Source organism: Fistularia commersonii, chromosome 2 (genome assembly GCF_037954325.1).
Source record: "Fistularia commersonii isolate RoL2024-O1a breed Wild chromosome 2, RoL_Fcom_v1.0, whole genome shotgun sequence".
NCBI lineage: Eukaryota > Metazoa > Chordata > Actinopteri > Syngnathiformes > Fistulariidae > Fistularia > Fistularia commersonii.
The window spans coordinates 17784387-17807823 of record NC_141285.1 but is presented as its reverse complement, the minus strand read 5'-3'; the positions used below and the strand labels follow the sequence as shown (position 1 = coordinate 17807823).

Genomic DNA, 23437 nt, shown 5'->3' with positions numbered 1-23437 from the left:
AAGCTCTAAACACCCGTCACAGCATGATTGGGAGGGAGAAATGATGATAATTGATTTTGCCAACTGTTTGTTTCATGAGTTTTAGGATTTTTTTTCTTTTTTGCTACTTTGGGAAGATTAACACATTCTCATATGGAGTGTAAAAAAAAGGTTTCATTAGTTTCAGTGAGATGAACAACAGGTTTTACTTTTGTAGTCCAGCTGCTGTCGTTCTAAAAGGATCACAAGAGTGATTTGCATAACCCATATAACCCCATAAAGTCAACACTAGATTTCATTGGTAGATTTCATATTAAGCACGCAGGGCACGCACGCACGCACGCACGCACGCACGCACATACACACACAAAAAGTCCCCTGACATAACTTTTTTGTTTTCTTTTTTATGATTAAAACAGCAGAAATACTATCTTGCACATATCACTTGAATTCAGTCATTCGTCACAGGAAGCTTTGCGCCTATTGTCTTTTCTTAATCAGTCTGCATGATTACCAAAAATAAATTACAGAGCAGTAGGAGAGCACATATCCCCACTGAAATTCAGATAATGCCTCCAGAGAAATGAATCCAAATACCAGTGAAATTCATCCCAAAATTTGTGATCTTGTTTTATATTTTGAGTTTAGTGGAAAAAGGACTGACTTTATTTATATTGATATAAATATATTCTTGTACATCTATATTTTTGAGTTTGTTCATTCCCTCCACCCAAACAAAGAACTTTCCTGAAAACGTAATTACTGAAAAATACAGAAAATGGTAAAGATAAACTGTTTATATTCATGTCACAAGGGTGATAACAGTTGATGTGTGGCTTGGCTCAACAGACATTAACAGACTCACAAACAACAAGCATTATGTGTGGGGGGAATAATGTTTTAAATGTTTACTGTGATAAACACTAAATCAACTAATTTAGACTAAAATGCTCTTGAACAAATCATTACAAATTCTCTTGCCAATCGAATTTTAATGATGGGAAAGTTACGCTTTATAATGTCTTTCATCCAAAAAAAAAGAATCCAAAAATGATTGCTGTAATTACCGTAATTTCTGGACTATAAACCGTGACTTTTTACATGCTTAAACACTGTGGCTTTAACAATGGTGTGGTTAATTTATGGAATTTTTTGGAGGCTGACGAGTTTCATGCCGCATAAACCTATAGCCTTGTCACAATATGACTTTAATGGTTTTAGTGTACAGGAGGAAGACGAAGATAGTGATCAGCTGGAGTAGGACAAAGCGGGGATAGAATATGATTGGATTAATGGACCTTTCCTTGTGTTATTTGTTATTTATTATTAATCTTTTTCATCAGCTGTGCTACAGGCACTGCTTGGAAAAAAAAGCATTTCTAGTACATATTTGTGGATGTTATCGGTATCTATTTAATTAAAGGTTTAGAAAAAAATGTTTCTGTGTAACATCTTTCTGTGTAAAAATCTCATTACAACGTGGACACCTATGGCTTATAGACAAGTGCGGTCTATATATGCACACATATATATGTATGTATTTATTTTTAGCCGGTGCAGATTATATTCAGGTGCTCTGAATGGTCTGGAAATTATGGTGTGTGGATCAAAGATCCATGTTTTATACTTCAGTTGTGCATTAGATTTGCTTTGTAATGGGTACAAGCTGTTTACACAATTTCATGACGATTTATTTCATCCAGTCAACACGGAGATTAGTTGATTATATATTTCCAATTTTTATGACCGAAAACTTCTCAAAGCACCATTGTAGATAAAGATTTACACTGGGTTTATGTCTTTAGCCTCAGGTAATACCATGTGTCAACCTGTTTTCTATCTCTTAGAAATATTTACAGTTGGCATTATTGTTAGAGTAATTGTAATTGTAGAGTAATTGTATCATTACAGGGAGGTAACAATAAAGCAATTGCAAAGTAAGTCACAACCAGGTGGTATATTGATAATAACAAGGAATGTATTTGAATAATCTTAAATTAAAAGGCCAAATGAAAAGAAATCTAAAAGCCCCCCTCAACACACACACACACACACACACACACACACACACACACACACACACACACACACACACACACACACACACACATGCACACATGCACATATGGACACACTGTTATGATTGGCCACACACACACACACACACATCATAATGTCTGATTATATTTCTAAAGCAATAAGGTAACCTACAAACAATGACAAGATGACATCTGTGTATTTTTTTTTTAGTTAAAATATAACAAGGGGAAGTGAATTATGAATGAATGAATGACATACGAGGGCCATGGGCTGGCCCTTTAATCAGAAATCCATCTTCAATTGTGACCTTTTTCTGTTTAAATAATAGACTTTTTGTTCTCTATTCCATGGAGTTCATAATGGCACTTATACTATGAAGACAACAGAAAGAATTAGACTTGCTAAATCTGGTGCATCCATCTCTTCATGCCTATGACCAATGTCTGTACATGCTGTCATATATAAAAATAAACACTGTATATTTTGGTCACTAACTTGGGCCTTTTGAATAGCACTCAATTATAGGGAATGTGCTGCCCTCATAAAACTTCAAAATTAATGGTTGATGTTGAATTTTGGAATAGAGGAACTTAACACTGGTGGTGCAACTCAATGTACTCAAGCTGTCTTCATAAATAAGATGAAAATCAACATGCTGTCAGCGTAAAATGTAGGCAGAGACTCGCCTAAAAATTTGCCATCAAATCTATAAAATGTTCTTTTTGCATGAACATAATCAGGAAGTTGTTTACCAATGAGAAGAGAGGGAGGAATTGAGAGTAAAACCCAAGAGGGAGAGATAACAAATACAGTGCAGGAGTAACAGCAAATGAGGATGCAACCTGGGCTGAGGCAAGAGAGAGTTGGTATTTTTGCCTGCATATTAAAACTGAAAAGGTTTCCTGCTGAAAAAAAAAATCAAAACAAAAAAAAAACAAACCAAAAAAACTGCTCTTGCGGCTTTATATTGCTTCATTTTTCATGACAACTTGGCCTTGACAGCATAACAGGATGCATTTCTGCATGGGGCTAGGAAAAGCTGCTCAGCATTTAATTGCGGCTCTCAATAAAAACAACATGGAAGTGCATAATAACATTTAGGATATTAAGAGAGGAAAAGAAGTTTGGTTATTTGGCAAGTTTGCTGAGATGTCCAGTAGATAAAATCCATCAAGAGAAACAGATGCTGATTCTGTTGGAGTAGTAAAAGTTGATGGAATATAGAACCTCAGATGAGTGCCCAGGGCTCCCAAGTAGAAAGGGTAGTTCAGGTACAAACAGAACTGAAAGAGAGACAGTAACAATTGGTTATATTTAAATTATAGACTTTTCCTTTTGGATTGTTGGAGAGCAGGCCTGAAAAGCCTTTTCCAAAGCTTTACTTTAATGAAAAGTGATCAGATGAGATTGTAGGGAGACATGTATGATAGCTGTGAGACTGTGATGCGGTGTGCTGTAGGGATAACAGACAAGTTCATGGTGGAGGTGGGACTCCATCCGGGATCAGCTCTGAGACCCTTATTCTTTGCAGTGATGATGGACAGGCTGACAGATGAGGTTAGACACAAATCTCCGTGGACCATGATGTTTGCAGATGACCTTGCAATCTGTAGTGAGAGCAGGTAACAGGCTGAGGAAAATCTAGAGAGGTGAAGGTATACACTGAAAAGGAGAGGAATGAAGGTAAGTCGCAGTGAGACAGAGTATATGTGTATGAATAAGAGGAACCCGGGTGGAACGGTGAGGCTACATAGAGTGGGGATCAAGATGTTGGAGGATTTCAGGTATTTGGGGTCAACAGTCCAGAGCAGCGGAGAGTATGGAAAAGAGGTGAAGAGATGCATTCAAGCAGGTTAGAGTGGGTGGAGAAAAATGTCAGGGGTATTATGTGATAGAAGACTATCAGCCAGAATGAAAGAAAAGGTCTCACCCCTGTCTTGTACACCTGTTCTTTCATGACAGTGGTGAGACCAGTGATGCTGTATGGCCTAGAAGCAGTGACAATGACGAAAAGACAGCAGGCAGAGCTAGAGGTGATAGAGATGAAGATGCTAAGGTTCTCTTAAGGGAGTGACCAGGATGGATAGGATCAGGAATGAGTCTGTCAGAGGAAAGGCACATGTTAGATGTTATGGAGAGAAGGTTAGAGAAGCCAGACTGAGATGGTTCGGTCATGTACAGAGGAGGGAGAGTGAATATATCGGTAGACGGATGCTGGAATTGGAGCTGCCAGGCAGGAGGGCTTGAGGAAGACCAAGGAGAAGATTTATGGATGCGGTGAGAGAGGATATGAAGGTAGTTGGTGTGAGAGAGGGTACTGAGAATAGGGTTAGATGGAGAAGGTTGATTCGCTGTTGCGACCCCTGAAGGGAAAAGACAAAAGGAGAAGAAGATCAGATGAGATTGCATAATATCATTCATTATGCATTTATTATTTATCAAAATTTAATTAGTGGAAAGATGGGAAGAATTTTAGCAATTAGACTCACTACCATGATGTATCTTCATTAGCGTGAAAATTGAAAGAGCGTACCGGTACTTATGATTTGTTTATAAAAGGCAACACATGTACAAGGTGCGTATGGTTTTAAATCATGTACCCCACCAGAAAGGATTGAACCGAATAAATATTAAATTGCTTGGGAAGGAAATCTCACTGATTCAAAATTGAATAAGTAAGCAGGAGATAACTGATGTTTTATACTGTGCTTTTGCGAGTTAAGGGTTTGTTTGATGTACTCTTCAGGTGTGGTGTATGTACAGATAAACCAAGAAGACTCCTTCTGACAACAGTTAAAAGCTAAGTGTCATTGCAAAATAGAGTGCACCGAGGTCCTCTAGTTTATCCAGCTATATTTAAAGTCTGCAGAAGGACTGTGTATTCTTTGCAGAAGTCTTGTGGACGTCACAGTGAGAGTGAGAGAGAAAGAGAGAGGGAGTGAGAGAGAGAGAAAAGCCCTGTGATGAAGAGGTACATTGGATGGGAGGTGAAGGAGGAAGTTGACAATAGTCCAAGACCGGAGGAGTAAAAAGATAATGGTAAACAGAAAAGAGAAAGGAATTAGAGAAAGACAGAAACTATGTCCATGGAGACTACAGGCAACTACCTCCAGTTATTTGAAGAACTTATATGATGAGGAAAGGCCTCAGAAATTTGTGTGTAAAGTTAAGCAATTATTAGGTGATGAATGATGAATGTTCAATGACCAACCATGCAATGAACTGAAGAGATACAGGGCTTGAAGCGACAGAAGGATGGTTGTTATGGCATCTTTGTAGATCTACAAAATATGGAATGGATGGAGATCATAAAATCCCAGACCAGTGAAAAAATGACTGTTCCCACTCAGTGGTGTTAAATTGATTTCCCATTATCTCTTAGATGAAGCACTGACACAAACTGTATCTATCTGGCTTCATCCTCCAAAATGGAAAAAATCCCATGTGGATGAAAATGCAACTGCTATCATGTAGAAAAAAATGAAGTGTTAGAGTGCACAGTTAAATTAAAAGGATTTCATTTGCATGCTGAAAACTGATGCTGTCTGCTATGGTGACCAACTTGGAGTTATGTCCATGACTGAGGAGCAGCAAAATAGTATTGGGCGCATGAAGTGCATTTTACTTTCCGATAGTCTGATACTGAATGACTGTAATTCTATTGCTCACTTCTAAATGGAATTGCAGGAGACCTTCTGTGCTGAGAGGAGACCCACTGATCCAAAAGTTGAGATCAAGGATGACCTTTTTTGGCCAAGAGGAGGGCTAAACAGCTGGGACATAATGAATACCATCAGAAAAGCTAGATATTATGCACAGACTCTTACTTTGCAGAACTGAGGCTGGATGATTTTTTTCTTAAAGAGAAATGGTAAAGTTGTGATGAAATTGAAATCAATCAATCAATCAATAAAATAAAAAACAATAAAACAAATAAGAGATTCCAGGGATTGATGTGCAGGATCAAAGACTGAGTCAAGAGACACTCAGCAGTGTCAACAATGTCTACAGTTTTTTTGTTTTTTAATCTTAGAATACTTATGAACTTGGTGATCAATGGTTTCCTTCTCAGAAATACTTAAATCTGTATTCATCAGTTACTCAAACTTGAATTTAATATCTGAAAGAATCAAGGAAATTGAAGTATAATATAAAAAAAAAGGAGCCACTCTAAAATACGGTAGCCGGTCAGGAAAATTATTTCGGACCAGTCCAGTGAGGTCATTGCCAGTTACTACTAACATGATCAGTGACAATGGCTATCTGTGTGGTCCATCTAAATCTTAAAAATAGAAAAAGCAGTGTCAGGCATCCTCGTGCAAACTCATGAGCTGGGTCACTTCTATTGTACAGAAATGGTTTGGCATATGACTAGATAAGGACACTATTTGATCAGCGATATTTTTATAAACTGATTGTGACAAGTACCAGGGACACAAAAAGTTTAAATTTAGGACCAGATAAGGTGGTACGGCAGTGTGTATTTGAAAATGATTTGGTTCTAGATGTCCGGCTCTCTGTAGGGTATCTGCAGCATACCCTGCAGGGTATTTACTATTACACATACTCTATGTCATGGTCACAGGTGACATGTGCTGACATTTGAGAATTAATATGTTTACGGAGGCATGGCATAAAAAGTATTGACACGTACAGAACAGAAGATTGTGATATTTAATTGTCTGTTAATATTTGTGACACTATTGTATTGAAAATCGGGGAATTAGTCTTCTCAGTTAAACGAGTATCTTTTCAACTTTTTTTGACCACCCTGAGGACTTTTTCATTGCAAAGAGATTTGACATTAGTTGAATCATATCTTCAGATGTCAATTATTGGACTATTATGACTGAAAAAGCACTGGATTTAATGCTGACAAAGACCTGACTGCACAGTGTGTCAAGACAGTCCCCCATTTCTATATTGATTTTATGAATACAGGGCTGTCTCAGAAAATTAGAATATTGTGATAAAGTTCTTTATCTTCTGTAATGCAATTACAAAAACAAATATTTCATACATCCTGGATTCATTACGAATCAACTGAAATATTGCAAGCCTTTTATTATTTTAATATTGCTGGTTATGGCTTACATCTTAAGAAAACTCAAAAATCCTATCTCAAAATATTAGAATCTCATGAAAAAGTAATATTTGCGTTTATAATTGCATTACAGAAGATAAAGAACTTTATTACAAAATTCTAATTTTCTGAGACAGTCCTGTATATACTTACAGAATTATAGATTCTATCCTATTAGTACACTTGACATACAATGCATTTTTCATCAATCTCAAATTGACATTTCCTTTCTCATAATGGCCCCCCTTATTTAATATTTACACTTTATCTCCCAGTTGATATGAACCGGAGTTAAAAATGAGACATTAATCTGATGAAAGTATTAATTTCCTATTGATGGCAGTCATCTCAGCCTAGACTGAATCTGTCCTTAAAGATTCAGGGTTCTATTTTCATGGCTGCGTAGTGTTGGACATTTTACCATCCGCCACTGGATGATGAATACAGAGCTTCAAACAGCCTACCTTCATTCGTTCCCATAATGCTCATATTCAGAATATAAGAAGCATCTGTATACAGACAAAAGAGGAATACCTTCACACAAATACTAGAATCATACACATGGTTTAAGACGGATACATGGTGATCTGAATTTTGAGCAGATACTGTTGTACTTTCACGTTAGTAAAGCCAGGATTAGACATCATGGTGTTACAGAAAGGAGACCGTTCTGGTCACTTCTGAGGAAGAACCTTGTCCTTATGATGACTGTGTGCTAACAATTTTTTCTCTAATCTGAGAGATAATGTGTCAGTAAGAGCGTGTAGATGTGTACATTGCGTAGCAGACTAAAATGGCCTTACCCACAGTCGTGCTTCAACTGTCTTTTTTGCAGGAAGAGATTAGTGATGTATGGTGATAAAGAATAATTGGTGTATTAAGATACAAAAAAAAAAAAAAAATGAACCAAAACATCAAGGTAGATGTGAGGAGCAGAGAGCAGCGGCATTTACTTGCATGCTGGTCGTGTTTTCAATGATATGAGTTGATTTAGACTATGAAAATAAAATGCAATATGAATGAATAAGACACAGTTGCGAAGCTTTGCAGCTTGATGAAGCACAGAAAAGCAGATTACTGGCAAGAACCGGTTACTGGACTCTACACAGATGTATTTCATGATTAAGCTTCTCTCCTTTTTATCTATGTATTGTGATTTATTGAAAACGGCAATTGGATTTGTCTAGGGATTTGAGAGTTAGGCTGAAAAAAATGAAAGAGGAATGTCGTTGTTTCCTGTCATGTTCAAGTGAAATCACTTGAAACTGGGTGCCTTCCTTTACTTGCCTTTGGGGTTTCAGATGAAACATTAGAAAAGCAATTATGTCACAAAAAAATGTGTGCAAATTTACACTCTCCTTTCAATTGGATCTCTTCACAAACAAGATTCTTGTGTGTAAAAAGTTATCTACATATGGCAGTATCTGGATTATGCATTGTTTTGTCTAACTTTTGTGTATATTCAACCAACCAACTAACCAAAAATGCAATAAGATGCAATATAAACAGAACTTGATTTTGAATAAACAGGGTTTTCTATAGTGGATATTCATGAAGCAGCTGACAGAGAACACTAACAGAAACAAACAAGCAAAAACCAGGACAAAAGTGTAATTTGAGTCAATTGGTGTTCACAGCAGATGCCAGTGGGTTAAAGGTATATGAATGTAAATTGTACCATAGAGATTTACATTTTCTGCAGCTTTTAGAGGAAACAAATTGCATTTCTTTTTGTGATCCAAGGATGAACCTTAATGCCATGATTTGGCACAGCAGCTCTGTGAAGTATTAGAAATAAAGGGCCCACAGAAATTGTGCGTGTGTTCCTAACAAGGAGCAAGGGGACATCGTTTTCCAATCTTAATCTACTTTCCTTAATTAGAGGAGCAAGCTGTGGTGGTGAAGAGCTACACCAACTAACGCATCAAAAGAGAAACATGAAACTGCAAAAATGAAAGCATGGCAAGTGGATAGATTTTTTTTAAGACTTTGTACTTCAGAATGTTGGCATGCAATTAGAGGACCAGAGAAATAGAAATAGCACATAAACCCATATGACATGACACAAAGCAATACTACTAATAATTGTTTACAAACAAAGCTGAAAAACTGGCATCTCATTTTCTTTGACTGACATGGTGATAATAATGTTCAAAAATACTCCTGTTAAAAGTACATGCAGTACTGCAAGAGAGCTGTTGGGTTGGACGATTTGATTTGGTGAGTGTGGGAAATACAGAAAGCTTGCCAGAAGATGGTGATGGAAAGAATGGCTTTGATAGATACAATTCCAGTGGGAAAGGCAGAGGGAAAATGTTCTGTTTCCATGGCTGCCATGGTAACACGATTGTCTGAGAGGAACAAGAAATGTGGCGATAACATGGTGATAGTGTTAGCATAGGACCCACCAAACTTGAATCTCTATTTTCTGCCTGCTGAAAGTAGCATTTTTATGGAAACATGTGTCTTAGTTTATTATACAATTGTGTATCTCTGTGTTTAGACTTACAGGCCCTGCTGCTGCTGTTGTTGTTGTTCTGACTCTCAGTTGGAGCGCAGGTGTGAGCCCAGAGCTAGAGGCTCTTCTGAAGCTCCAGACAGCTTGAAAGGTTAAAAGCCCAAAGAGAAGCTACAATAGAAGCAATGTACTTTGAGTCAGAAACTGTCCTACAACCATGACCTCAAATAGTGCCTACTGGGTATATCTATGCAAATAATATGCCATGACAATATGGACAGACTAATAATATCACCATGAATCTCTCTACAAAAGACTGTTAGGTAACTAAGGACAGCTCTCTGCATTAAAAGATAACAGTGATGTGTTTGTTTTGATTTACCCAGGGACCACTTCAGCTAGGGCTTTATGATACAGTTTTGAAAGATCCCCTGTGAAATAGCAGGCATTTGTTGGTCAGCTAAGAGCAAGCAAGAGCTGGGGACATGACTTGGGGCAAGAGCTGGGGCCACATGACAAATGTGCAAAAGACATTTAATTTATTCCATTCAAATCTAGATTTAGTCAATCCGGAGAAATGTTGTTGATATTTAAATTCAGCAAATGATCAAACGAATGGTTATAGTAAAATTGTACCTACTAGCTCTTGTGAAATTAGATTTCATCAGTGATTTGTAAGGATTTTTTATTTTCATTTGCAAATGGATATCGTAATGATTCTCCTTACAAGCTTTTGAGATATTTGATTTTATTTATTATATGTAAGGATTTTTTGTTAATCATAAAACCAATAATAGAAGAATATACTTTGCTCAAAAGTGACAGTAATTAGAAACAGCCTAAGGGGTTATGTGCATGTACTGGTCAGTCAACCCCCAGTTATGATATCTATTATTCAGTCACCATGAATGTTAGTGGTGCGTGAAAAAATGGATATACATGCCATATATCCATTAGGAGGTTTCTCAGCCGTTTATGTTAAGCTGAGTATTTAATCTGGAGGGACAAAATAACCAGAACTATGTTTTGATTGATCTATTTTTATGCATGCAATGATTTACAAACCATTTGCTTGATTCCTACGGGCTCTGACTTCTGCAAATTAAATCCCAGTTCAAAGTACCAATTTAAATGTTGTATCTTTACCCTGTTACTGTGACTTTGAGAACAATCTTTAAAAGACTTATATTCCACCCAGTTTACAGCTTTACAATACACTTTGTCACATTTTTTATCTTAACACTGCACAGCCAAGGAGCATTGCTACATCCTTATTAGTGTCTGTTAGATACAATTGAAAGCATTTCCCTTTATAGTAAGCTTTCAGTCACTCAAAGTACCATACAGAGCAAGGGGAAATGTTAAGGTGTCTTCATAGCTTCATTAAGGGGGGTTTTCAAGTGCAATAGAAAAAATTAAAAAAATAAAAAAATCAATCGGATGACAAAAATATAGAGTGACCACAAAATGAGTAGAAATAATATAGACATACAGGCCTGAATAACATTATAAGAATCGCCACTTGTTTACTGATAACATGCCTTCCACGTTCACTATGGTGTGTTTGATTGAGACAAAGTGAAAGAAAGTATAATTTAGAGCAGGGTCAATAAACAATCTTGACAACTCATTAAAAGCAGAGCATGCTAGTGGCCAGGTTAAAATGGTCATGTTCCTAAGATAACGATGGGTGAGATAATGACAGCACCTCTGGTTCCTTGGTGCAGTCTGCCGAAACAAAAATAAGAAAAAAGACGATTGAATTTATCAAAAAGAACCTTAATAACATAGCCATAAGGTATGGCACACTTCAAAATCTGCAAAATTAATTTTTGAGCCCAAGCTTGTCAGATGCTGGATAGCTGCCAGTCCAGTCAGTCTCACCAAGATGCACATGTACTTCTTCTAAGTGTAACCTTAGATAGAAAAGTAGGCAGTAGCCTCCTGGGCCTTTGTCCTTTGCAACAATGGCTGTGAAAACAACATTACAATTACCTCCCTTGCTTTGGACTGATAGACCCATCAATAAATGGAATCATGTGCAGTCACGCATAAAAAAAACACTGAACATTTGCCCGATCAGTTCAACTAATCAATAATGTAGTGTGTATTGTTGTTTAGGGTTAGATGGAAAAGGTTGATTCGATGTGGCGACCCCTGAAGGGAAAAGTCAAAAGAAGAAGTGTATATTGTTGTGAAAACATTGAAACATTGAAGACATCGATAATAATTATCATCAAATGTTCCTTGCCATGAAACTGCTGGTGCCTAACCAAATTCTTAAATTAGTAAAAGGTTATGAGCAAAGTCTGAAACAAAAATTAGTCTTTTTTCAATAGAAATGTTTGAGACCGTGATACCAGTAAGTTAAGAAGTTATCTGGAAGCGCTTTCTCTAAAACATATTAGAGCAGTTTAAATCCTTCCTTTGGTATTTTTATGAATGTTGAAATTACAGTGTAGATCAGATATGTGTAGCTCAGCTGCCTGCAACATACTGTGGCCTTTTGTGACCAAATGTACTAATGTCAAGCTGGTCTGAAAGAAATTGTGGGATCAAACGTCATTCCAGAAGGGTTGAGCATGCTCTTGCTGCACATAAATAAAATCTTTACTGCAATATTCAATTTTGCCTTATTCTATCATAGACCAGGGAAGAATAAGTTCTGATTTTGTTACATGCACAAAAGAAATTGTTGACAGATAACTGTTTACTTTCTCAGTATTTAAACCCATTGTATTTGCCAGAAGTGTTTTGGGTTCTCAAGAATAAAAATTGTAGGGAAAACAAATGAAATATATTAGCAAGACTGACTACCTTGCCACACAAAATCCTCACGTCAAGTACATTGTTAAACACAGACAAACTATCACATTCCTAAATTAAAAAAAAAAAATGGCTATCTTACAATATTAAAAATGTGTCAGAATTCTTTTACTGGGTCACTGATTCATTTGATATTCGTTACTGCTTGGCTTTTCTCCCAATAATGATCCTCTGTCAACATCATCTGATGTCATCTGTTTCACAGGTAACGGGGAAGAAACTGTCCCCCTGAAGTGTAGAAATACACACAATCTTGAGCATGCAAACACTCATTCACTCATTCAAGACACAAACCATAGTTATTGCACTCAGGGAAGAATAAGCAGTCATACTCCACATTGAAATTTCAGATTTAAAATGTAAATTAATTTTGAGACTTCTGTGGTTATCAAGAGTGATAACATCGAAACATATAATATTATTGAGACATATTACGTTAACGAAATGGGACAGACCATGCATAATACATGGTGTGAGTTGATTGATAATATTCAGTTATGTCTGAGCACCAGTGCCAGACAGATACCAGAATTTGGGAGGTGCCTAAATTGCATACTGATAGAAAGAAAAATACAGTATATTGAAACAGCCTTTTCTATCCAAGGCCCAGCTTGACAGGTCTGATGCCATTTGGTTTGTACCCGTAAAAGTAACAAGTCTGTTATGCAGCTCAAACAATGTGATAATTCTTGTGTGGGTCCTGACCAGTTTGCAGACCCAGCTGTAGAGAAACAAATCACTTCAGCTGGACCAAGAACTTAAAATACCCACTTGCTGACGAATAGCAAACACAGTTAATTTCCCTCCATTTGATTTGCTACAGCCGACATGCTCAAAATCATTAGGTTATTCAAACAGATTTCCTCTGTGGCAAATAGTTTCTGGTTGATTGTCTATAATGACAGGAACAACAAACAATTAAAATTTATCTCACAAGCAGGCAAGATAGAGAATTATGCTGGAAGGTTAGTGATTCAATTGGTGTTCAATCACACATATAGAAATAAATACACACTTACACACTACCAGGGTGCTTAGCTCTTGTATTCCAATTCTTGAATTTTGTTAATAATGGTTAGCTTGTAGGGAAGATTGTAACCTTCCTTTTGTAGATGTTTATAGTCTTGATATGTTTATTGCTTTGCCTAAATAAGAATAAAATTTGCAAATCAGCACCATAGTGTTTTAGATGGACCACTCTTTCAGGATAATTGAGTGCTTTTTAAAAAGCAATCTTTCTTCAGTGCACTGAATGCATGCATGCTTTTCAACCACAGCAGCTTTAACTGCTGTGTAAAGACCAGGAATGAGGATTGTTATGGTTAGAAATTAGAAGTAAGTGGTGTTTTTACTTTAGAACTATGAGAGACAGACAAGTAAAGCTAAAAGCACCATTTTTGAAAAGGCCTATTCAGTCAGCCCACAACAGGATGCTTCTGAGTAAAATGGCACGGGCGTACCACATCTCTACTCACTGTCCGATTTATGCATTAAATATTATGACTCAAACACAATTGTCTGTGGTCTTTTTGAATAAATAATGGACTTGGTTAGACACATATGTTTTAGAATTACATTGACAATGATCACCATCAGCGTAGAAACAGAACTATCTAACGTAACAGCAATTACATCAATTATTCTCTAAAATTTAGACAGCAATCACATTCTGTTTTCTGTACTTGCATGGTACACAGTAGGGAGCGGCCATTGTGCAGCATAGCGTCCAACTCAATATTGTCAAGAAGCTGCTCCAACCTGCATCATTGGGCCAGTATTGAGGAGAGGAGACATCTGGAGATAGCATCTGCTTTAGACAGATAATTTTCTGTGTTAGGATTCACTGATATTTGAAAACTGTCAGAGGATCACGGGAGTCCACTCTAATCACAGTGCTGAAATTCACAGCAAATCTGTGAACAAGCCATTAAACAAATAATTCACAATTTCAGCCAATACTCAAGTGATCTATTTTACCAATTTCACATTCCTTCAAAACTCAATGATTGTTATTGGGCCAGAATTATAAAAAAAGAGTTATCATGATTTTTATTTTTATTTTGTTTGACTGCCAATATAAATAACCTATCTTGTTTTCTCATGCTCTCATTAACTTCTCGATATAATCAGTCTTGGCTGTTGTTATTAATGACTTTTGGGCAAAGAAGATTCAACCTACGGCCATGACAGCACTGCTCTCTTGATATTTTCCAAAACAACCTGGAAATCTTTACTGACTAGTGCACATAAGTATTTTATGTTAAGTGTGTGTCTGTGTCTGTGTGTGTGAGAGTAACAGTGTGAGTGTAATTTTATAGACATCACCCGTCTCAGGTTTAACAGTGGGAAACATTGGAGGGATGGTGAAATCAATTTAAAAGCCCTCAAACCAAACACTACAGAAATGTATCAGAATTTGTTGCCATGCTCAATGAGCTCACTAATTACTTCAGTGGCACCACATCGTTTTTTTCAAAGCTGTGTAACCCCGGGTTAATAATTGACATATGCTATAATGCTAATTGGGAGGTGAACGCATCATAATAACCAACACATTTGATTAAACATCTCCAAGCCTTTTAAACTAATTTCCAGGACTGCAGCACAGTGACATGCTTACCACAATACTTAAAATATTACAAGAATTTTGGAGCTTAAATATTTTGACAAAGTACCCAATAAAGTAGTATCGTATTTTCTTACATACAGAAAATGCACATATAATGACTCTGGTGCGGAAAACAGGTTCACCCCATAGAAATCCTGGTTCATTATTTTCAATAAACAATGTATGGACAAGGACGTGCATCGGTTTCAAGCAGATCAGTTGAACTTATGGCAAAGACCTTTAATTCTTGCAGCATAAAAGATAACTATTAAAAATATGAATATTTGTCAGGGTGGGCCTGATATATGGCGCACAATGTACATACACTCTTTCCTCTCACAAACATCTGAGTTATATTTAGTAACATCCAGTTGTTGTTGATGTACACAAATCATATGTTGCTGAATAAAAATTAAACATCAAAGTACAGAGAAAGAAGATTGCTCTCATCCTACATTTATGTCATTCAGTGTGCAAAAATTTGATTAGAAGAAAAACACATGGAGCATTTGCATAATTCCCTGGGTAGAAAATTCAGTTACAGGAAGCTGGGACTGGGAAAATGAATGAGGTACTATGCTGTATGTCGTAAATGCTTATTTTTCTTTCTGATGATGTCTACATTTTAATTTCTTACTGTGTTCCTTAAGCTTTATTACAGATTTCTTTCAAACTAAGATGTCTCAATGGTCATAGTTTCAAGTATTAACAGTTACCCAGACTGATCTATTGCAAACAATTGGGAGAAATTGAAGGTTGAGGGATGACAATCAATGCATCAAAGAAAGGGACGGACAGGAGAAGCAGGAGTAAAGGGTAATGACAAAGTGCAGCACGGCTATGAATAGCCATCTTTATCTCCACTGAGAAGGTTATGTTTTGGATGCTGGCTGTTTACATGTGTCAAGCCTTTTGCAGGGTAAGAGAGAACAACCTGCTGATTTCCATGAAACCAGGTAGAGCATGGATTAAGGTAATGCCTTAATAAAGCAGGGTTGATGTAGATCACAGGAAGAAATAAGAATACATGTTATCTTCTTAATATTGTTAGGCGCATGATATATTTATGAACGTTTCTTGGTGTATTTTATTTTCTTATATATTTTGTGTATTTTATTTTCTTATATATTTTGTGCTACAAAACAGTATAACATAGCCTAGTCTATGTCATCAAAAACTTGAATACAATCACTGCTGGGATCTTTTCAAAGAGGATGTCAACGTGTGAGCAGACATTTTAGAAACCCTTGTCAGGTACATAGTGAACAGATGCTTCAAAAACGGATATGAAACAGAAATTATACGTAGATACATACAGAAACAGAGAAAGAGATAAAAGAGAGAAAGAGAAAGGAAGACACCACTGGATCATGTGGCAGCTGCAGGTAAGGATTAACCTAACAAAAGTGAGCTAACAAAAGAACTGATAGTGATTTTACCAAAGGCAATGGTTCCTGCATTAATTTCTCTTAAATCAGTTTTATCTCAAATAGAGTTCCTTTATTAAAAATGTTAGCATATAACAGTAAGCTATCACTGTTTTTTTTTCTCAATGGAAAATATTTAGCCTGTATTAAAAGATGATTAATAGATTGTTCAGCCACCTGCCACCTGCCTACTTTATTTATTTATTTATTTATTTTTTCATTCATTTATTTTTAACATTTCCTTTAAACAGTTTTTTCAGGGTCATGTCCCAAAAGCTCTGTATAACAAACCATCTGGCTTGTCAGGTTTGCTAAAAGTGACGAACAAATAATTCAGTGGATTTATAGAGCACAGATGCCACACTAAACACCTCTGGTAACCATAGATACATGAAATTTCAGTGTTTCTAATCCAAAAATACACAGATATTTTCTGTGTTTGAAAATTACTATTGGTTTGTATGCCTTTGTAAAACAAGCAATGAATTAATGAAAGCTGAGATCACATACTTGGACAAAAAGAAAGCGAGCCATTTATTTAATTCTAACTAGAGTGTAAGAAATATTGTAACATTTTTATATTCTGAAAGCCTATAAGTCACAAAGATTTTGCTTTCGGTGACTACCCTTCTAGTTCCATAGTTCCATTTAATCCCCTTAAACCAAGCTGTGTTTTTTTTTTCTGCTAAAGCCAAAATTGTTGGCATCCCTTTACACACAGTTAGCTTATACAGTACATGCCAGGGTGTTTTAGAAAGATTTATTTCCAGCACCCTGAAACAACAAACAACACAAATACAAATTCAAAGTTAAGCAACTGGCTGTCATTATGCACAATACTAATTTCCACGAAAGTGACACTTTCTGCTGAGTCTTGGAGGGCATTAAATTGTACAGATGTTCCTTTTTTTTTTGTTTACCCCGAGGTTACCTAACATACATGTGTGGGTTTAAGTGTTGCTTGTTTTCACAGTCCACTCTTCCATGAATGTTAAAGCCCAAATGATCATCCCAGTGGAACATCACACTCCACTATTCCTCAAAACATTTCACAAAATGTCTTTGCATTGCTTGTGCAGTGCCTGGGGTGTTATATCTCTCTAGAAAGCTGTGAAGCTAATGGTTGGCAACCTGTAAGCATTAAGAGATTCATCTATGCCCTCACTCTAGGATAACTAGCTCCCTAAGCCTCACTGCAATTTAGTCAAGCCTGCGAATAATAAGTTTACCTACTGAGGTGAGCTTCAGGCGCCTACATATCTTATTTCCCAGTGCCTCTGTCACCCACTTTCGGCGACAATCTCGCCCAGTTGCAAGAGATGAAAAACTCGATTCTTTTGTGGCTTCCGGATCAAATAAAAAGAAAAAGAAAAAGAAAATAATGCCTTTATGCTTCATTCGATGGGTCTGCACTAAACTTGGGAGTAATTTGTCCCCACCAGTTCTTTTTAAATCAGACAAAAAGGCATTCCTTTTCCTTTGGAAAGGCAATATGGTCAGATATCTCCAATTTCCTTTGAGGTGTAATCAGATTCACACATGAGCAAGTGTGATTATTTCACATCTGTGCATGCCTGCACAGGAAGCCAAACATTTCTGTATCTCTATTTTTTCTTTGTTTTGGGGTTCAGGTTCCAAGATAGTGTTTCTAAATAATAAGAGAGTCAGGCTGTGTAATGAGGACATTTCCCCTGCGGTTTGGTACTATTTTAAAGTGCTGCCAAACTTGGTCTGCAGACAGAAAGATCTGTGGGAGCATGTTTACATGCATACTTACAGTAGATGTTCGTGTACAGCTACAGTTATGAATGTCTATTTCTACTGTAGGTGCCCTTATGTTTAAGTTGATGTGATTTACAAGGTTTTCAGAGCAAATATTTTCCAAACAGTTTATGCATAGCTGTCATTGCCATTATCTTCAGCACTTGTTATAAGCTTTGAAATAGTCTCTTCAAGGAGTGGCACACAGGGTGGGGGTGAAAAGCTCTAGACACATAGATAATCGCAGACACACTCCAACTAAAGTGACAGTAATCAGATAAAATTTGTTTTTATTACTTTATCTTCTTAAAGTTTAGTGAGACACTGCACAACTCAAACACTGGAGTTGAGATTCAAGTTTTTCTCTAAGGTTTATCCAAATAGTCAGTCAACCTGTTTGGGCTAAAGAGTCATGTCTGAAGAAGAGGTCCTTGGTTCAATTCTCACAGGGGGCCTTACTGTTTCTAGTGTGCATGTTCTCCCCATGTCTGTGTAGCTTTCATCCAGGTTTTACAGATTTCTCCCACAGACCAAAAAAATATGCTTGAATGACAGAGTGAATGTGTATATCTCTATATGCGGCTCTATGACTGACGGGCGACCAGTCAAAGGTGTACCCTGTCTATCGCCCACTGACAGCTGTGATAGGCTCCAGTAACCCTGTGTCCCTGAGTGCGGGATAATCCGCAGATGTAGTGAAAGAATGAATGAATGAATGAATTATATTGAAGTGAGATGACTTCTAACAAATCTTGGTATGGTAGATTAGCTTAAACTGCAATACATTTGATTAATTTTGTTGATAATGATACTTCTGTGTTGTTCAAAGTCTGTATCAGTATTAATTTAATTTTTTATGAATAGCTGGAAAGAGTGCTTGAATTCTGATGAAAAACCTGTCAAACCTTTTTTTGTTGTTTTTGTAGTCCACAAAAGAGAAACTCCGATTAAAAATGAACACAGGCGACCTTTCAGAAAACGTTGTTGCCGTTTTCCACACACTGAGACTTTCCTTTGCTAAAACATGCATTGTAAGAGAAAAGCACCATATGCACATTTTTAACTGCATCATTTCAGGGGCACCAACAATGCTGGTTTTGTTTGATGCCTTGAGGTGCATGCAGATCACAATCAGTGGTTCAACTATTACTTCCACATTATTCAAGCTAATTATTGGGAACAATATCAGCTCTTTGTAATCTAACTCATGACAAATTCATATGGTTTGTCATAGACTTAGATCAAGTTGTCGCAACACAAAGAGTTAATTAATAATGCACAGGCTTCAGCTAATTAAAAACAATGGCATAACCAAGGCTGTCTTGACCTCAATTAAAATGCCAAAGCAAGATTTGAAGCAAGCCATCCAGGCATGGTATTCCAAAAATACCAATGAACTCTAATTGCTGAGTAAATATTAGGTGTTTACAATCCCTCTGTTTCTGCAGGCTAGAGCAATAGCTGCAGAAATTATTTAGATGAAATGTACTGCATCCATAAGTACAACCTGAGGGCTCTTATTTCTGAACACATACCATGTGCTATAACATAACTCTGCTGTGTGAATAATATCAAGCTCAAAAGTAATTGCTAAAAATCACATGTACTGTTTCCTTTATTTGTATTGCGCATGTAAAAAAATGCAAGTTATGTATTATGTGTATATGTGGGCTTTTTAATTCTGTCTCTCAAATTTTCTTCTTCTTTCCAGCTCTGACAAATGTTAAGCTTTGGGCCATCGATCGACAATGTTTTCAGACGATCATGATGAGGACAGGCCTCATTAAGCACACAGAATATATGGAGTTTCTGAAAAGGTAAGGAACTACGGTAAAAGGACAAATGTCCTGAACAGGGCCTTGATCAGAGAAGTGTTTCATGTACCACCAGGATAAATTCAGGACATTATATTTCAACTGTTTCTCAATTATTTCTCACTGTCTTTTTATGTAATAAATCCATTTATGATGCGTCACAGAAGACATAATTCACAGATTTGGTAAAATTCCTTGTAATCTGTTTCTTAAATCCATTTGTATCAGTGAGCTACAACCAATTCTCTACAGAGACACGCATTATCATTTAAAGGCTCGTTGACTGGCTTGCTTGTAATATAGGATAAAAGAAAGTCTCCCCAAAAGACAGGGAGAGCTGTGTGCAATGTGTGTGCAAGATCCATGAGACGAGATTACAGCTTTCTAACTCCTCATGTCTGCTTAACTTTCCTGCTTTTCTGTCATCCTCTTTGGTCTTCATCAGGCCAATTAAAATGGTTTCATGTCACCTCTGCATTACTTGCTAGTATTTCACTTTCAGGGGACATTTTTATACCATTTATTATCATGGAAGGACACACTTTGTGTAGGTTCACTCCCAGACAAAACCTCATGAGTCAGTGCTATCAAGATCAGTCTGTCACTGTTTGACAGAGGTGTTTTAGTCGAGAGGATGGATGGATGGAAGCAGCAAATAGGAAACTAGTTTTTAATGGTTTCAGCTACAATGAAGGCAGTAGGATTTGACTTTCCCAGCACGATATAATGTGAAATCTACAGAACGTGTAATGCAATTCCATCCATACATCCCTCTTCCCCTGATTATCCGCAGTCAGGTCAGCAGCCAGAGCAGTGAGGCCCAGACCTCCCTCTCCCCTGGCCACATTGTCCAGCTCCTCTGGGGGGACCCCAAGGCGTTTCCAGGCCAGCCTGGAGACATAGTCTCTCTCCAGCATGTCCTTAGTCTTCCCCATGATCTCTTCCCAGATGGACATGCCTGGAATACCTCCCCTGAGAGGCGTCCAGGAGGCATCCTGACCAGATGCTCTAGCCTCATCTGACTCTGCTCTGCTCTGCTCTGCTCTGCTCTGCAATGCAAGGAGCAGCGGCTCTACTCTGAGTTCCTCCGACCAAACTTCTCACACTATCTCTAAGGGAGAGTCCAGCCAACCTGAGAGAAAACTCATTTCAGCTGCTTGTATCTGCAATCTTGTTCTATCGGTCACTACCTACAATTCGTGGGAACTTATAGTGACCGGTAAATTGAGAGCTTCGCCTTCTGGCGCAGCTTCTTTTTCACCGCGATGGACCGGTACAGAGTCCACATCACTACAGGTGCCGCACCAATCTGCCTGTCAATCTCCCGTTCGATTCTTCCCTCACTCGTGAACTAGACCCGTGATACTTGAACTCCTCCACGTGGAGCAGGACCTCTTCCTCGATCAGGAGTGGACATTCCACCTATTTCCGTTTGAGAACCATGGTCTTGGATATGGAGGTGCTGATCCTCATCCCAGCCGCTTAGCACTCGGCTGTGAACCGCTCCACTGAGAGCTAGAGATCATGGCCTGATGAAGCCAACAGAACCACATTGTCTATAAAAAGCAGAGATCCCCCCGATGCCCTGGCTGCAGCTAGAAATTCTGTCCACAAAAGTTATGAACAGATTCGGTGACAAAGGGCAGCGTTGGCGGAGTCCAACTCTTACCAGAAACAGATCTGACTTACAACCTGCAACGTGACCAAGCTCCGACACAAATCATACAGGGAACAAATAGGTCAACTAATGGGGTTCGGTACCCCATACTCCTGGAGCACCTCATACAGGATTGCCCGCAGGACACGGTTGAATGCCTTCTCCAGTTCCACAAAACACATGTCGACTGGTGGGACAAACTCCCACACTCCCTCGAGGACCCTGCCGAGGGTATAGAGCTGGTCCACTGTTCCACGGCCAGGGCAAAAACCACACTGCTCCTCCTGGCTCCGAAGTTCAACGACCTGACGGACCGCTGAATAGTCCTTACCAGGTAGTTGGAGCATACCCTCCAATCCCCCTTTTCACCATCTCAGTCTGCCAGTCCAGCGGCACTGTCCCCGACATCCACACAATGCAGCAGAGGCGTGTCAGCCAGGACAGCCCCACAGTATCCAGAGCCTTGGGGAACCGCGTGCAGATCTCATCCATCCGTGGATCGCAACTATTGAAGATCCTTTTAGACTGCTTCAGCAACTTCAGCCCTGGAAAAAGGTGTGTCTGCTCCAAAGTCCCCCGGCTCTGCTGGCTCAGGCATTTCATTGGGGTCAGAAGTATTTCTGCCACCGATCTACAACGTCTCAAGTTGAGGTCACCTGCACGCCCTCCCACTGTACACAATGTTGACAGAGAACTGCTTTCCCCACCTGAGCCACCGCATGATGGACCAGAATCTCTTTGATATCCACCAGAAGTCGTTCTCCATGGTCTCCCCGAACTCTTCCCATACCCGAATTTTTGTATAGCAGGCCCGGGTGATAAAGGATAGAGAGGGAAATGTATTGACAGATGCAAGAAGAATGATGGGAAGATGGAAAGAGTACTTTGAAGAGCTGACGAATGTGGAAAATGAAAGAGAGGCAGGGTAGAAGAGGTGACCATTGTAGACCACTAAGAAGCAGAGATTTGTAAAAGTGAAGTGAGGAAGGTATTGAAGAGGATGAAGAGTGGAAAAGCAGTTGGTCCTGATGATATACCTGTGAAGGTCTGGAAGTGTCTGGGAGAGGTAGTGGTAGAGTTTCTGACTCGATCATTCCACAAGATCTTAGAGAGTGAGAAGATGCCTGAAGAATGGAGACGAAGTGTGATGGTGCCTATTTTTAAGAATAAGGGGGATTACAGAATTGCGGCAACTATAGAGGGATAAAGTTGATGAGCCATACAATGAAGTTATGGGAAAGAATAGTGGAAACTAGACTGAGCGCAGAAATCAGCATTTGTGAACAGCAGTATGGTTTCATGCCTAGAATGAGTGCTACAGATTAAGTATTTGCTTTGAGAATGCTAATAGAGAAATACAGAGAAGGCCAGAGGGAGCTGCATTGTATTTTTGTAGACCTAGAAAAAGCACATGACATGGTGCCAAGATAGGAGCTCTGGCATTGTATGAGGAAGTCTGGAGTGGCAGAGAAGTATGTTAGACTGGTACAGGACATGTATGCTGAGACAGTGGTGTGGTGAGACAGTGGTGCTGTGAGCTGTGAGGGTAACAGAGAGGTTCAAGGTGGGACTCCATTTGGGATCAGCTCTGATAATATTTGGACAGTAAGAAGTCTTTAAACCTTCATTTTGGCCTCATGATACTTTCATGAGAATTGGATGAAAAAGAAATCACTTCATTATAAAAGTGAGCACAATATGGTAGTTCTCGGCTGCTCTTAGATAACAATTCAGCAAAGAACTTGATATTTAATATCATATATGCATTGCTCAGTTCACGCTTG

At 38.2% G+C, this 23437-nt stretch overlaps 1 protein-coding gene across 3 annotated transcripts in view; it reads left to right on the top strand.

Annotated features, from left to right (window-relative positions):
• The window catches only part of LOC147236596 (cGMP-dependent protein kinase 1), a 79781-nt gene that overhangs the window by 32145 nt on the left and 24199 nt on the right, over nt 1-23437 (top strand). For all 3 annotated transcript variants that reach the window (XM_086171312.1, XM_086171303.1, XM_086171319.1), the window contains one exon: nt 19894-19999. In XM_086171312.1, the coding sequence (XP_086027438.1) occupies nt 19894-19999 (106 nt within the window). The remainder of the gene's footprint in view (nt 1-19893; nt 20000-23437) is intronic.